The 17,436-nt window shown below is 40.2% G+C and overlaps 1 protein-coding gene across 3 annotated transcripts in view; it reads right to left on the reverse strand.

Moving 5' to 3' along the window:
* Positions 1 to 17,436, reverse strand: part of arhgef10 (Rho guanine nucleotide exchange factor (GEF) 10) — a 55,791-nt gene that overhangs the window by 24,712 nt on the left and 13,643 nt on the right. For 2 of the 3 annotated variants that reach the window (XM_078276912.1, XM_078276913.1), the window contains exons 4-18: positions 16,397 to 16,741; positions 15,301 to 15,337; positions 14,941 to 15,029; positions 14,549 to 14,605; positions 13,828 to 14,009; positions 12,806 to 12,922; positions 12,009 to 12,120; positions 11,668 to 11,780; positions 11,485 to 11,562; positions 11,225 to 11,404; positions 6,005 to 6,121; positions 5,490 to 5,582; positions 4,823 to 4,993; positions 3,881 to 4,026; positions 2,974 to 3,158 (exon numbers count right to left, since the gene is read on the reverse strand). In XM_078276912.1, coding sequence (XP_078133038.1) covers positions 2,974 to 3,158; positions 3,881 to 4,026; positions 4,823 to 4,993; positions 5,490 to 5,582; positions 6,005 to 6,121; positions 11,225 to 11,404; positions 11,485 to 11,562; positions 11,668 to 11,780; positions 12,009 to 12,120; positions 12,806 to 12,922; positions 13,828 to 14,009; positions 14,549 to 14,605; positions 14,941 to 15,029; positions 15,301 to 15,337; positions 16,397 to 16,741 — 2,022 coding nt within the window. The remainder of the gene's footprint in view (positions 1 to 2,973; positions 3,159 to 3,880; positions 4,027 to 4,822; positions 4,994 to 5,489; positions 5,583 to 6,004; positions 6,122 to 11,224; positions 11,405 to 11,484; positions 11,563 to 11,667; positions 11,781 to 12,008; positions 12,121 to 12,805; positions 12,923 to 13,827; positions 14,010 to 14,548; positions 14,606 to 14,940; positions 15,030 to 15,300; positions 15,338 to 16,396; positions 16,742 to 17,436) is intronic. The other variant, XM_078276914.1, reaches the window with a different exon arrangement.

Here is a 17,436-nt window from a genome sequence, read left to right on the forward strand (position 1 = left end):
TCAATCAAATGGCCCAATTAACAAGAACAGGGCTCTTTCAAATTTAAACCTAACTGCAAACATTTTAGTGCACACAACAATAACCGCTGAGAGTGTGGATCGGTGAAAATGACTTTGTTTGCTTCTGTCATTCTACTTTCTCTTCTCCCTTTCCTTCCACTTCCTCCTCCTCCTCTTCTTCCACAATAGTCACTGAGTCTGCCTGGCGCTCCAACTCCATGGCAACCCAGTCCAGTCCTCTCCTCTCCTGAAGGTCTCGCTGACTGGGCATTCAGGGGACACTTTAGCCCTGTTTGTGCATCGCCAAAATCTGCATTTGTAGGTGGTCTCTGGGAGAATTATTCAAAAATGTCTCCCTCTGAGTTTGTACACAAGAGGCTGCTCACAGACATACATTCTTTGTTGTCTTTACACATGCATGAGCACCCTAACACACAAATGCACACACAGAACACATCAGGCCTACAGTAGTGTATATGGGTTTAGGATTTCATTGATGTTTTCATGGTCAACGACCTCTTATTGTATTTCATTCATGTCACTGGTTCAAATCCTAGCCACCCGCCAAATGAGAAATGTATTGTTGGTTGTGTGTTGTGCACTTTTGTTACCATGCTTCTTTTTTTTTTATTCAACTCTTTGCCTTCTCTAATGGAGCTGTGTGCAATTTCCATGGCTCATCTGTTTCAGCAAAGGCTGAGAGACAGGGGGTTGAATTCAGGTCAGGGCAGAAATGCTGAATAAACCTGTCATGCTTGCTCTATTGTATGTCATGCTTGGAGCAAGTTCATTTATAGCCAGTATCATATGATGGAGTACTATCTCAAGACTCTACTTAACATCACTTCATATTGGCATTGTTTAATAACATAGAACAAATGACTGAACTCCATATTTTCAACATCCCTGTGCATGATTTGGGTTTAAATCTAACAGGCATGTAGTTTTAAACTTAATTCTTTATTCTACTCTCCATTAAGCCCCGTGATCTGTGTATGATGGGGGTCTGTGCGAGCCTCGTAGTATATTTCCTCCCCTTTTTTTACCATCTTTTGCCATACATTATCCACATTTAATTGCAAATAACTAAATAAATAAATAATAAATAAAGACGCGACTGAATTGACCATTTCCCACGGACAAAACGGGGCCTGTGTAACTCATTTCGACCTGGGTCCAACTTCCTTCCTGAATGGCAGCATCATAGAAAACACACCAGTCATCCCAGCAATTACACACTTCCTAAAAACAAACAACACATCTACAAATTACACACTGACTATAAGCAGCAGGGAAATGTAACTTAAAATGAACAGTCTGCATGGTGGTCTGATTGCTATGCAGTGTAGAGAAGAACTGAACTATGCAGAGAGACTTGAAAAGAGGTGACATCATATGCTGGACAGTCTCTTCATTGTCTTCTAGCAGGCTGGTCACCGAGCTGCTTTTGGCTGCACACAGTTGACTGAGAAACAATTGTTTCCACTTGTTAAAAGTTCTTGGACAATGCACACATTTGTGTGCGCACGCACATTCCCAAAGGTTGGGAAATAACTAAACCAAAGTGAAGGAACTGAGTGAAGATATGCAAGTTATTGTCAACTAACTAACATTATTTAGTCCTGTCAAGGGAATTAAAAGTTATATGCAATGACACATTTTTAAAGCACTGTGGTTACGTCATATAATCTCAAAATCAACTTTTGCAACATCTAATTGCTATTTGTAAGAAGAACAAAACAATATATTTGAGACCCATGCGGTCTTCCTCAGGCCTATAAGGAGTATGCATACTGTATCATTACGTCGGGTTAAGATGAGGCTGTGAACCGGTCTGTCAGTTGCAGCCCTAGGAAAACCCTACAGTCACACCAGATGATACTCAGGTCTGTCTTTGCCATCTGCCATCGGTAAAGGGAATAAGGGTATAAAAGGCAAAATACAAGAGGGGTGAAATAGTTTAAGAGTATGAAACATTGCAGGTGCACTGCATGCTACAACACATAAAGAAACATTACAGGATTTATAAAAAGATAAATGTGACACTGCAAAAGACTTAACATTATGTAACAGTTTGGCAGATGTTAGATTAGAGGGAGGTGGAGAGATTGATGGCGAGGCAGAGACTGAGCTACAGAGTGCCATGTGTTTTTTTTTTAGTGGAATTGATGCCAGCCCACTAGCATTGGCAACTGACAGAGTGAGCCTTTGACCCCAGCTTGAATACATACAACCTTTGACAGACAGGGGATACAACATTATCAAAACACTCACCAGCCCAACAATGAGAGAGAGAGAGAGACACACACACACACACACACACACACACACGATTAAAAACGGCACTGCTTTGACCACAAAAATATATGGCTCTTGTGTGTCTGATCTTGGCCTTTTAAAGTGGCTGAGCTGCTGTCTGTGACAGGGGAGAACCCAGTGGAAAGACTGAAATCATTGGATTCGGCAGCCAGCAGACCAGAGGATTGCGGAAGGAAAAAAATACACACTCAGGGGCTGGACGGTTTGTGCAGGACTGACACCATTTTAGAAATGTCTGTGAATGTCCAGCAAGAAACAACTATTTATTCTACAGGATTAATAATGTAGATTATTAAAATAGTGCAACTTGATTTGTTAATTGTAATATTGATAATTATAGTCCTGAGAGAGCCATACTTTAAACCACTAGACAAACTCTAATCTCCGGCTTATATAGAGTCCAGCACAAGCATAGATATATTTACCTTTAATCACTTTATTAACTAGTCATCAAGCGCAAGTAGTTAATGGACCAGCAGGTGTTGGCTCCTATATGCCAGAGTCTCAAATCCCCATGGCCTACTACTTAACAACTCAGCTAATTGAACTCTCGCACCTTTTATTCCAGACCTTTTGTGGCAGAGAGAGAAACAGCACCACAGACAGACAAGACTACTGCTCCAAAATAAGAGAATGTGACACTGTGGTTCATACTTGGCTTAGCGTTGATGACCACCTTCTCCCCAGAATGAGATGCTGGGTAGCGGCTGTTGTCGGCCATGTCTTCGCTGGATCCAAACTCTAGCACTTCCACAAAGCTCAAAGGCACGCTCCACTTCAGAAGGAACTTTTGGTCGGGGAGGGCATTGCCACTGCCACTCCCACTGCCATCCTGACACCTGGACAGAGCAGGAAGAGGTGGAGGTCATGTGGCAAACTGGCTCTGGTTCAAATTGTTCTGAACACCTTGTTTGTGGAGAATACATTCCTATTCTGCACTGTGTGAGGAGGAAATATGAGTGAAAGAAAAGGTTAAGGTAGGAAAAAAGAAAAATATAGCATCAGCGCAGTGGAGGAGGCCTACGGATGCCATGTTTGAAAGATAAGAGGAGGTAATTGTCACTCATCTAAAAAAAAAAAAATCACTTCTTTTTTTTTTTTTTTAAAGTAAGTGCATGTTTCCCAGAGGCAGCATGTGGTGACTAACATGTTACAATTACAGGACAGAAACTGAAAAGCCCAGTAGTCACTCTTGGCTAAAAAACAAGCCACAGTGGGTACAAATGGGTCCCAAACCTACAGACTCAGTGTGGTCAAACGTCAGCCCAAGGACACCAGTCACATACAGTGCTTACAGTATCATATTTCTCTATACTTGAGAATTTCATTCTAGTTTAGTTCATTTTAAGACAAATTTTTACTGTCAGGAAACTCTAGTTACATTAAACATCCCCTTACAGTAGGCAAAGTGAACTATACAAACAGCAAAAAACACAAAAAAAAAATGTGTTTCTAAATTTGTAAAAAGCTAAAGAGATTACAGGATATTGCAACCAAGGACAGGAGAAGGTGCAAATTAAGGGAGAGATTAAGAACAGGTCTGGTTTGCGGTCACTCTTACCGGATATTGGGCGTGGCACACATGAGAACATCATTGAGCAGGAAGAGGCGTCGCTCCTTGGTTTTGATGATTTCACCACGCTCATTGTAGACCGTCTCCACCATGTCGTCTGAGCGGATCAGGTAGCGACTGCCATTACTCAGAAGCTAATGGATAGTGACGATAAGTTAGTGATACTATGTGCAGATGCAGTAGGAGTTTGGATCTCTGATTAAAGTACTTAGCTTACAACACCAAGCTCAGAGAAGAAACATAGACCAAACAGAGATCTCACTAGGCTTTGTTGGTGTACACAAGAAAACAATCCTGATGCATTTCAGCCTATGCTTTTTTTTAAATTCTGGGTGTCAAGGTTGTCCTGGAACATGTAACTCCCAAAATTCAGTCTGGCAAGAAACCTGTCATATCGTCTCGCTTTTTCTTCCCCCAAGTTTCCTGTCATTCTCTACCGTGAAACCATCCACTTTGGGCAACAGCATATAATATATGACTATTAACAGCGACTCTGCAATTAAAGGCCATGGAGAACAAAACACCTCTGCCCCATGTTAGATATCCTGTAAACACGTTTCTACACAGATGCCCGAGTGGGTGGCTGACAAATAATTAGGGGAAAGCTAGTATTGTGTGCATATGTGCGAAGCCATGCGCTAAAAATATGCTATTCAGGCAAGAGAACACTTGAGAAAATGTGAAGCTCAAGTGCCTGATGGCTGCCCACATTGGGGCAGAGAGAAATGCCACAGCATATGCTAAAAGAATCAAACATGAGCCAAAAATGTGCACACTGACGCATCAACTCCAACCACTTTCTCAATCAGCATATTAAAACAAAAACCTCATGTATCAAGAAGGCAGACTCCACCAAGGTACAGCATCATACTGTATGATTCAAACTACAAACATGCATGGCAGGGCACACACGCTGAGCAGTGGGCAGACCTTGTTGAGGTAGCGTTCGTTCATTGCCTTTGCAATGTGACGGATCTCGCAGCACTGGTCGGCTTCCCTCTTCTTTTCGTTGAGCTTTTCTGCTAGTGTCTCCAGTTCGGTCAGGGCCATCTGTAGGGGCAGACGGTCTGCATGACCCACTGGTGTGTTCTTCAGCATGTCCTGATGAGGATGCACAGAGAAGTCATACATTAGTCAGTGGTTGATAATCCACACTGAGGACCAATCTCCCAGTGCCTTTTAACAGTTTCATTCGTGGACAATCTGCATTATCACATCCAACAGCATTTGATGTAAGCAATGCATGCTCTATAGCACACATCCTCATGACTGATAAGGTTTTAATAATAGAACCATGCTGTCAATAAACTGCTGTTAAACATGTCCATACTTAAAAGAAAAAACAACCCAGTGTCCTATATTTTTCTTTCTGGGGTTCTCTGCAAGAGGCACATAAAATATGCTAGGTCAGGATTAAAAGAGATCTGAGGAAACCATTCCCCCCCAGAGCATTTCCCTTGCCTCCCCTTGAAGTTGAAAAACAAAGTGCCTTGATTTATGTGTATGGCACTCCCTCTGCTGGTGAATGTATATACCACACTGTCTTCTGCAAACTGCAGTTTACTGTTAAGGAGCTGAAAATAAGAACTCATCATACCTGAAGGAGCAGAATGAACTGTGGGAATCTCTGGATAGGTTTCATCATCAGGCCATACAAAGTCATTCGGTCACTGCTGGTCTCCTGACGATGCTGTAGGTGAGAAGACGGGTAACTGCAGTGTAGTTAGGAACTAGTCTTTAGATTTTAAAAGGGTGCAAGTGATGGACTAAAAAGCATGCTAGCCGTAGACGGGTACAGAGTTGTATTTACCAGGCTAATTCATATACTTTTGAGTAGATGTGTTTTGCATTTTTGTAAGGAAATAATTTATCTTGTATTTAATGTAATTAACTTTCTTTAAGCGAACAGCAAGAATTTTACTTAATAAATGGTTAAAACAGTAACAGTAATCCCTTTCCGTTGAAATGCACAACAATACAAATCATGTAACAAAAGAAAATGTAAAGAAAACATTAGATCCCTATGCAAGAACAATATTTATGACACCGTTTACACATTGCACTGTAGTTCCAGTATTAGTTTAACATGTTTTTTTTGCGTTTTTCTCAAACCTTGAGGAATTCCAGGAAGCCAGGTTTGGAGGCGCATGTCTTCCTTACCACTGCCATTGCAGTGCTGAAGTTGTTCACATACTCACTGTAGGCATCCAGCACCATGGACTTTGAGAACTGTTGAGAAACACAGAGGTTCAACCACATTAACCACTTGCAGTAACATAATGTAACAGTTTTACAAGACACAAAGAAAAGATCTCCTGCAGATAGTGGCATCGGATCAGAAAATCCTTATGTGTTGTTCAGCAAGTAGTAACAAGCAAAGTATTTATTTTTTTAATTCGGAGGACTTTTTGAAAATAGCATAGCTGACGTATCCTTATAGTTAAATTTACTCAAACAAAACGTGTAGAGATTTCAGTTTTTCTTTTTCTTCTCCCAACTACAAGGAACTTCAATTTTGTGTTGATTTTGGCAGCTCCTGTGGACAAAAGCGGTAGTGTTTTCATCACTTGATCATGATCTTGTGAAAGAAAGACACAACTTATTTTTAATACAATTTTTCTTTTTTTAAACACTGATGTTTGCAGGATGCTTAGCGATGAGGTAACTTATCTATTTGTGGCTATGTAAGATTAATAACTGTAAATATGACAATGGTGAAACTAACTTACTCAGTGCATAATATTAAAAACATAAAAAGCCAAAATAGCCTTTTGCGCTTATGATCTACCAAATATTTGCTGAATAAGATCCAGCTAAGCATCTAAGGACCTCTGACAATTAACTGTTGTTCTTGTTAATAGCCATAATACAACTCTAACTAGAGTAACTAGCTACTTCGGGGTGTTAATGAAGCAAAGTAGGGATGTCGGGCACATCCTCACCTACTTCCAAGGTGCATGGAGAACGGGAGAACAAGAGATGAAAACTCCAGCCACACTTAGTAGAGAACAACTTTATTGTCAGAGCAGTGGGTTTACTCTTGTTCACTGCAACCCCACTGCAAGCCAAGAAGTGTTTTAAATATGTTACTCCATACGAGACTCTACAAGCAGCCTTAATTTCTCCTAAATTCTCAAAAGAAATAATGAATCACAAGTTTATTTTTGTATTTTGGCATTTTTATTGAACAGAGTTTACATGCTTAACAAAGAAAACAGTAAGGTCACATCAAGCCTTCACTCTGCAGAAGAATTTACAGGCCCTCTGAAAAACATTCTTCTTCTTTTTCTTGACATCATCCACATCAACAAGTCCAATGGCAGTTGCAGCTCCATCATTTAATGAAATGGAGGCTGCAGCTCCATCAGCTGAGCCAGCGGCAACTGAAGCTGCGACATTAGTAGTGTTACAGACAATTGGTACACAATCAGTAGCTGTATTGTCATCATTGGTAGCAGCAGCTGACTCTTCTTTAGTGGGAGTAGCAGTGTATTTGACTCCATCATGAAGGTAAGTGCCTGTGGAAGGTGCTGTTGCATATTCATGGCTGGAAATCTCGGGGTCTGAATGTCCATCAATGGAACTTTTGCGGAGTGAATGTTCTTCACTGACTCAAGTAATGGATGATTCACTCTCCAAACCAGTGGGGGCTGAAACTTCTCTCTTTAAGTCAGTCTTGATAGGGTCAGACCCATAACTGGGGCTATCGGTGCCTGAGACTTCATCGCTTGAGTCAACCGAGTTACCCGAGGCCTTTTTAATTTCTGGCCTTACATCAGCTTCGTCAATGTAACTGCCAAAGTCACCATGTAAGTCAGAAGCCCCATCATCTCTGAGCTCCAAGCCAGTTTCAGTGTATGTGAGAGAAGCATCTGATTTATCTACAGGATCCAAGGGGTCATGAGCTGAAGGGCAGCTTGATTATAGGAGCTGGTGTCCATTTCATCTACCAGGTGAACCATTGTTACAAAACTGTGTTTTAGGGCTTCCCTGGGTGTGACTCTTTCCAGCATCCAGATGTAGACATGATTTTAGGAGGCTTAAAAACACCATCCTATCTTCATACTCAAGAGCGTCCCTTTTCGCTGGGCATTTCTGTACTGCTTGCTCCATATTCCGGAACAGTTCAAAAACGTTCTGGGAAACTTGGAGCTTGACACCGCTGGTCTTCTCAAACTCCTCTGGTGACTTTAGTCTCCACTTTGGACTGATGGAGTACTTCTCCATGCTGAAATAATGACAGGTGTATTTGCCAGCACTCAGCAGGTGGTCTTCTGGCTGGCCCAGAAGGTGCACCATAGTTCTCATCCTACTATATGAACAGATTCCAGGGAAGAGTTTGATGCCAAAGTACATGCATGCCATGACGCATCCCAATCCCCACATATCAACAGCTTCGGACAAGGGGAGGCCCAAGGTCACCTCTGGAGCCCTGAATGCGTCCCTTTTCGCTGGGCATTTCTGTACTGCTTATTATGTTCATCCCAACCTGCACTCTGCTCACTGGAAGGGCCATACCAAAGTCGATCAGCTTCACCCTGAAGGGCTGATCCTTGTGGTGGACAAGCATTATATTGTCAGGTTTCACATCTGTGTGAAGGATGCCAATATCCTTCAGGGCGTCCAATGCTATGAGGAGCTGGTGGGTCACAGGGCGAATTTCATTAACACTCCATTGCATGAATGCCCTCTCCTTCAGCAGGTCCCGAAGGCTCCTGTCCAGCAACTCAAAGGTCAGGCAAGAGAGGTTGTTGAATCTGAAATTCTCCACGAATCTTACTAAGTTCTTTTTCTCTGGGTCAAGAGCCCTAATTGCTTCTAACATTTCCACTTCATTTTGAATGATGTCCTCTTCACTCGTTTTGTGGATCTTTACTGCTACCATCTCGGCTGTCATTAAATTGATACACTTGGCAATTTTGCCAAAGCATCCCTCTCCATTAATGCCCATTACCATATAGCGGGTGGAGTTGCTGAACAGTATATCACGCTTCTGTACATTATATGGTACAGGCGCTGTCAAAGTTGAAGTAGAGGATAACATTTTTGCAGTCAAATGTTTTCAAATACATTTCAAACACAAGTATAGTTAATTTGTCTTATTACTCTGAAGGTAACCACAAGGTAAATGACCAGATTTAGATGAGGGGGCTTAGTTTGTGGAGTTCTCAAGTTGACATCATTCTGACAAAATTCTAGAATTCTAAATTCTAATCTTTTTTTTTTTCCCCACCGCTCAAAATTCTAAAAAGCTTTATTGGCATGAATGTCAAGGCTAAATTATAAATTGCCAAATTAAATTACATTTTACACAAGAGAACAAAACTAGATAATCACAAGACGAATACAATCCATTCAACACAAACATGAATGATTTAACACAATATAATTAATAAGGACATTTGTGTGTGTCTCAGTATGTTTCAGGCAGATACATATTTTGCAGCCAAGAGAGCTATATTGCTGAGATGTAGCGAAGTTTACCCTCATTTGTGTGGGACAGGATTTCTGGATACATGTCACTGACTGTCTAATCTCTTTTAATAAATTCAAAATGTCAGCTCTTCAAACTAAAATATAATATTAATATCGTTTACAGTTTGAGTACACACACACACACACACACACACACACACACACACACACACACACACACACACACAGGAAGAGGAAATATTCCATTCCCAAAATAAGCACTTACTGTGTAAGTCTTGTTTTATGATGGGATTGCGAGGTGAGAGAGGGCAGTGAGCAGACTTTAGATGGGTCTCACTGCTGCTCTGATGTAATGCCAGGGGTTGCTTTTTGTACAAAAACAAGGAAGTGAAGTTGTGAGCAGGGCCCTGTTTCAGAAAGCAGGTTTTGTGACCCTGAGATGAGGGAAATGTTTTTTTTTTTAAGAGTCCGAATCAACAATCCTGGTTGGATATTAATTTGTTATCCAGGCCTATCTAAAGTTACTGCCTTTATGCACGCAGTCATTTCTTTGAACATCGTTTTTGCCCTCGCATTCAAATATTACACTGCGTCAAGCCACCCCCACCTCAAATAAAACCTTTGTATGTCCTTTTTTTTTTATTAACACTGTGACTCTGTGTACACAGACAGCTGTTAGTTTGTTAGAGCAGGTCAACTGCAATGTTAATTGCACATATTGTGTAATCTCAGTTGAAATCATAAAATCGGCATGAAGCCTTACACATTTAGGATTATTATTATCCATATCACTCATGATCTGATGAGTCACACTTATGGAACATAATTCCTATAATATATTAATATATATTATATTGGAGATAATATTTCTGTGCGAGTAGGATTGAGGTGCAGCCGCAGAATGTAGTGTGAAAGGGAGTTTTTTTTTTTTAATAGTCTGAACATGTTTTACTGCAGTTCAGTGACTGTGTTTAATTGACTATATTTGTTAAAAGAGCTGAAATAAAGCCACTGAATGCTGCTGAGCCAAGATCCAAATAGATGTCCAAAATTTAACATCCACTGTATTTGAACCTTGACACCTTTTCATGTGCAAATCAACTTTGATCTATATATACAAGTATTTACTATTACTAATTTTCATCTTCAGTCGCTGGCCCTGTCCGATTAAAGCTGAACGAATATTTAAAATGTAATGTAGGCTACAGTCTAATACACACATTCCACCACTTTATCATGCATTAAGGAAATGTAAGTCTGGTAAACAATGAATTAATGGACAACACTAAATAAAGATGTATTCTGTTAACTTATTGACACTTTTCCCTTCCTTTTTTTAAAGATACATGTGCACAGTCCACATATAAATGCATTCATATCTCCACGTCCATTGGATTAAAATGAAGGCTCTGCATTTTTTTTTTATTGTAGTATTGGAGCTCCATTGATGATGGCTTTGTCCATTTCCCACGCATCAGCTTAACTCAGAGTTAATCGAACAAACTCTGATCAGCTTTTCTGGAACCGAAAACTCTGAGTTTTCCACCTCAGGGTTTATCAACTCAGAGTTCAGGGTTAGGCTCAGAGTTTGTTAAACCGGCTTTCTAAAACAGGACAGACTGTGGGAGATGTGGTCTTATGTTTTGAAGATCTCTGCCTATGAGTTGCTAAGCAGCTAAAGAGTGCAACGTTCTGCATCTGCATGAGAGCATGGGTCTTTGATGTGAAGTAACATGGTAAGAAAAGGGAGGAGTGTGGCTGTGCTCCATGTAATCATGAGAAATGCCATACATGTCCAACTGATTAAAAAAAAACACAGCTAATGTATATTATTTATATTTAATATATTGGTGAAGTTCTCCAAAAAAAGGCTTTAAAATTACAGTCCCAGCTTACCGATGCAACAAAGACATCCCCAATCATCTCCATGCTGTCCCACTCAGCCACACGGCTCGCCAGGGCAATCTGAAACAGGAAGTGGCACTGCAGGATCTCACGCACACGATAGAATGTCATCTTCAGTTTCCTGTCGCTCAGCAGCCTCGGCTCAATCTGGGTCAGGGGCTTCTCATATTGCTGATAAAGCAGACAACGTGAACTGTAATAACAAACATTTCAAAGTGGATTTGGCAATCACTGCAGCCTTATTTGCCTACCTCTAATATCCTTTTCAGTGAGTCAAGATAGTTCTTCTCACTCTCCAATATAGATCCCAATATACATCTTCTCACCAGCTGTAGAGTAAGAAATACCAAACCATTGGTCTTTAGGCACGGTTTTCTATGACAGAAAATCCACACCCATAAATTGGGATGGAAGTTGAAGGGCATGTTCATTACCTGTTGCTGTGAAAGACCCGCTGGTGCTGGACACAGCACAGGCTCAACATTGAAACAGTCCACCTCAATGAAGAGTTCAGACTCCTCATCCTCAAAACAGGCCGACTTCCTCTCTGAAAGATGACGAAGAGAGAGCTAGCAAAGCACCATAAATAAATTATTGCAATTAAACAAACAAGCTGTTATGCTGAAGAGAGAGAAACGCTGTCCTAGCCAAACCATGTTGCCCTGTTCTAAAATGCTAAAACATTCACATTAACACAGATTTAACATAAACAGAAGAGCTAAGGTGGAATGTGTACAGCTAAAGGGATTACTGTTTATCAAGGCAAATTACATACCATTACAGAATGATTTTGTTTTGATGAAAGAGCGTCCTTTCTTCACTGCAGCTTTGGTTTTCTCAAGCCCATCTTTGGTCCCATCCTTAGCTGCCTTCACCAGCTTTTGCATCTTTGATGAGACAAAGTACACTATTATCCATCGCAAAAGCAACACAAAATGTATTTTTTTCACAGGTGAGTATTTCAATCCGTAGTTAAGTTTAGTTTGCGTTGTCTAAACCTATGGGTAAAAAGCTACTGAACTGAGCTAAGCGGGACAGGAGCAGTGTTAGGGATGAAGATAAATGGCAGTTTGTGTGATAAAGGATAACAGGAGAGCAAAGTTGACGAGAGAATGACATACTGTAGTAAGTGGGACATCAGCTGAAAGAAACAGTGCTTAAATACATAATGACTGATCTACATTGTAAGAGATACTGTAAATGCAACTAATATTTTCTGTTGGAATATGCAACAACAACAAACTAACAAACTGTTTTCAGCTACTTTGACTAATACAATAACAAACTCAATTGCTGGTGTCTCAGTTTACTGTAGAATTTAACAACTGTTACTTAAGAATATATCTTAAGCTTCCCAACATATAACGAGACAGGTAAGTGCAGCAGACAGGAAGGCAAATGAATTGTATGCAAACCCAGCACCAGTACCACCACCACAAGTCATTCACATGGGAGCAGTATGAGAGTACCGAGTCAGTGAAAGACACCCAGAGTGGTTAGCTAGACTGAGTGTTAAGGGTTGGGACTACTTTGTCTAGCACAAGCAGGTGAGGTGAGCCTCAGGTAGTTTACCTTCTGCTCGTGTTTCTGTTTTAACTGCTGCAGCTCTACCGTCCCCACTGTATTTGCCATTAGATCTTTCATCTTTTTCTCATAGTGTTCTTTCAAGCGTGTCAGATCTTGAGAGAGCTAAACAAAAGCAAAGCAGGCGTTACTGTTTATGGTTTTGGAATGACCTTGCAACTTTAGATCCACAGCAAACTCACTTATTTATTGACATTGTGTTACTGGACTGCTGACTCTATCCTCTTCCAAAAAAATCCTTTTGCTTAACGCATTTAAACTGAAATGTACTTTTCCAGAGGGCATGCCTTGTCTTGATCTGATGTTCATGGGCATTTAGTTCCATTTGTGGGGCCAATGAAATATGGCACTTGCACAACATACTGGGAAGTGATTACTTACTTACTAATATGTATGTTGTATCACTAAGATGTGATTTCATTGAAATATAATATTTTCTAAATTCATTTCTTAATTTTGAAAACTTTGACAATAGTTGCATTCATGTGTAAATAAATATGTATCAACACATGTACAAAATGCAGAAATAAAATAGCTTTCACCTAATTGGGAGAAGTTGTTTTTCACCCACTTATTTCAAAAGCAATTGGCATTTGATAACATTTAAAAAAAAAAAATGTTTTGCCTGAAGCAATCATTCATTTCTGACCATGACACACTGAAAACAAAGTGAAGTTGAATTCTCAAAACCACAATCCAAAAACATTACAGAGTGCATCAAGCTGACTCTAAGCCAGAATCAGGTCTGCAGAAGCAAATGAACTATGGCGTCCACATGAAATACACAAAGGGACTGTACATTATTGAAACTTAGACCCACAAGTAATTTGACCTAACATAGGTTTGTTGTACAAACCTATTATTAAATAGCAAATTACAAATAAAACGAATCCCTGCTTCATCAGCTGCTATCATCTGTACCACCTACAGATGTACAGTGATACTGAGACAAGAGTTGTTTATTGGTTGCAATGCTGACAGAGAAATGGGACGGTGATTGTTATACACACATGGGTTTTCCTCTGGGGTGGCTTCCCTCTCATGAAGGCGTGGGGCAGGCCATTCTCAGGGCGACCTTCCCCGTCGCTGGCCTCATCATAGCTTTCAAACTCGCTAGAGCTCCAGCCGTTGTCCAGGGAGCTGTTGCACCCACCCTCCTCGCCAAATTCCACGTCATCATAGATCATCTCATCTGGATATGTATGAAAAAACAGAAATAATACAGTTTAGTAAATTACAGAGCCTACAGAGCAATTTTTAGGGTTCTTTTATCAAAGGTTAGTAGCATAAACTTGTACAACAGATAAACACAATAACAATATACTGCACTCAAATAGAATAGCCTTGAAATAAAACTTATAATACTGAGAGCAGGTGCTAACTTTACATGTTAATTTCCAATGCAATAGCTTTGTGCCGTTGTACAAAATTGTATTATATCATAATGTGTTCCTGTTAACAGAAATAAGCAGCGAAAAAAAAACTACTTTGCTGAAATCATAAGCTTCACAAAAAGTAATATTGAATTGAATGGCTATTGAATTGGATTGGAAACGGCATAACATTTTCATGCAACAGCCTAAATGAATAATTCAAGTATCCCACTTTTTGACAAAAGAAATTAGGACAATAGAAAGTGAAAGTGAGTAGCGCTGACAGGCTGAAAGCTACAGACGGGGATTAAAATACTGAATTTGTGAAATGTAGGAATGAAAAAGAAATTTGACAAACCTGTGTTGGAGTCCGAATTCTCTCTGGGCACATCATCATAAATCACCTCATCAGGATCTGAAACATACAAAGAACCATTCACAATAATGCACGATTTCTCAGATCATAAGCTAGGTTGTTCACACTACAAACAGGATGCAATGTAGAGGGGATCTAAAAGAACACACACAAGGGTCCGCTTCCTCAAAAGAACAGGGAAGGAAGTGTCTGGGAATTCAGTGGTGTCAAAATAAGAAGAAGAAAAAAAAAAAGAGATAATAGCACACCCTGAAGGCATGCAATGTGTGTGTAGAAGCAAGTACAAAGAACTGAAACAACAGCAGTATTATCTCAATGGAAATAATATGTGTATCTCTACTAGATGTGTAATTGTTGTGGATATTGTTTCTTACTTTCCATCCATGCAGTGTTGGCGGGATCGGATGCCCATTTAGCCAAAGCATCCTCTTCTTTAATAGGTGGATACTCCTCACTAAAAACACTTGAGAAAACATGCCAACACCAAACTAAATTATAACTCAAATACTGTAGATATTTTCATTGTCAGTATCACGTCAGAAAACCAAGACACTAATACAGTGATATTTATCTATGTATTACCATGATTACCACTGAAATGAGGGTAGCAGACTATTATTTATAATATATTGACAGGAGTCAGTAAACATTACTATAACTGAAAGTGGGGAGGATACTTTGCATACCTCTCTTAAAATATAGCCCTAAATGTACTAAATGAGTGGTATATATACCTGTCAACAGATGTGTTGCCAGTCCCAATCACAGTGACTGAAGGAGGAAAGAGAGCAAACATTACACAAAGAATACCAGCTACCCATTACATTATTTTACATTACTGTTCTTAGGTCCCACAGTTCTCATGATCCAAGCATAAAAGCTGTAACGTAAATTTGAGCATGGCTTACTATTGTTGTTGAGTATTGTAAAGAGCATAGAAGGAAGTCACAGCAATTATAATATATTTTCAAAGTATTTTGTTGAGATTAAAATCATCACTATAATTCTTTAAGAAATCACCACACAACTCCAAATGACCTCCCAATTCCAAGATTTAGAAACTGTAACTTTTTTCATATGCCACCAGGTGTCACTGATGATTCCACATTTCCTACATTAACTATGTTTTAGTCAAGGTGATATTGTCTTATAAATGTGCCTCCATAAATTTCACTTGGCACATGTACCCAATACAAAATTCTACGATAAGATAAACCTTCTGTTTTTCAAGCAAGATGTCAGGGCAAAAGCGATAACTGTACTAAAATGTCCTTGCTTTGTATATATACCATGGCCAGAACTCTCGAATGACAACAACACCGCAAAAGGAAAAGTTTATCATTTTCTTTCCAAACTCTTCTACTAAAAAAGCTGAGTATTTTAATCTGGTGTGACCTTGGTGAGATGATTACAGTGTAATCAGACTCCTCAGCGTACCAGGCCACAGGCTTGGACTCAGCTACTGCTAGATTTGAAAGAAACCGGAAAATCCTCACAGCCAACACAGATCTTTGGGGAGGGCTAAATTTAGTCCCTACTTCCTTGTGGCAAGGCTTTAGGAAAAACAAGAGAAAGAAGAAAGGACAGAGGATAGAAGTAGCTGAGAGACAGCATTTACGTGTCACAGCCTTGTATCTCTAGGTCTGAGTGCAGTGAGAAAAACATGAGAAAGAATTTCACTCAAACAGAGCCTTGATATCCAGAGAAGTTTCTGTTGTTTTGAATGTTTCAAAATTGGTCAGCATCTGAGCTGCCTCATGAATATTTCATGAATCATTATCATTCTAATGAAGTATTTTCAGAATGGCCCTGCTGCAGGAACTACTTTACCATCCTCGTCCATGGAGAGGTGTCGAATGATGACGGGTGTGGTGTAAGCTGGTGTGATGAGTGGTACACCGGAGGGGGTTGCATAGCCACAGGGCACTGGGACTGAGTATCCGGAAGTGATGCCAGCCGGGCTGGTGTGGATATCCTGGAATTCTCCCTCCAGCTCCTTGGGCTCCATTGGCGAGGAAGCGGAAGAGGAGGGTCCATGCTGGTGCTCAAGCTGCTGCAGTTGGAGAGGAGTGATGTCAATCACAGAGTAGGGGTTGACTTTGCCCTGGGAGGAGGTCCTGGGGATGGCCTGTGGAGGGTCTGGGACATCGATGGATGCATCCTGGCCTTCCCCGCCTGAGGGAAAGAGGATCAAGATGCATTACAACAACAATGGAAACGTGAATTCAACTAAAAATACTTACTTGACAACTACGTATATGGGATTGTGTGTAAAAAAGAGTCATTTTGTGATAGACACCCCTATGTAATAATTTCCCTATAGGGACAACAACAACTTTCTGAATTTGTTTTCTTTTATTCGATTTATTGAAGTTGTAGTTTGGCAAATTACAACTAACTAAATCTTTACGGTTGAACAGAGTTTGAGACCTACAACTTCAGCATCATCATTACTTCTCTGATCAACTGAGGTAGACAGCTATGGAGTTCTATCGAAACAACATTTTGGCTTGTGGCTTGTGTGAACCACCAATGTGCTATCACATCTGGATCTATCAAAGACGCGCCTTTTGAGTAGCTTCTATCTTTGTTACAACCAATTTCAGTTTAAGACCCTCAGAATGAGGACACTTTTCCAAAGTGGGCCTCTTCAAGCAGATCTGGTTAATGGTCCAGTTAGGTTAGGGTAACGTGGTATTTTTGCAGCACTGAGTAGTGTTATGTAGTAGGAGATATGTTATGAATGTAGCCAATGAAAGTTTCTCATGATGTGTGTGTGTGTGTGTGTGTGTGTGTGTGTGTGTGTGTGTGTTCATCAATCAAATCATGCATGCTTTATTAAGGTAAAAGCTGAAAAATGTGTGTGCAAT

The sequence above is a fragment of the Sander vitreus genome, chromosome 20, assembly GCF_031162955.1.
Source record: "Sander vitreus isolate 19-12246 chromosome 20, sanVit1, whole genome shotgun sequence".
NCBI lineage: Eukaryota > Metazoa > Chordata > Actinopteri > Perciformes > Percidae > Sander > Sander vitreus.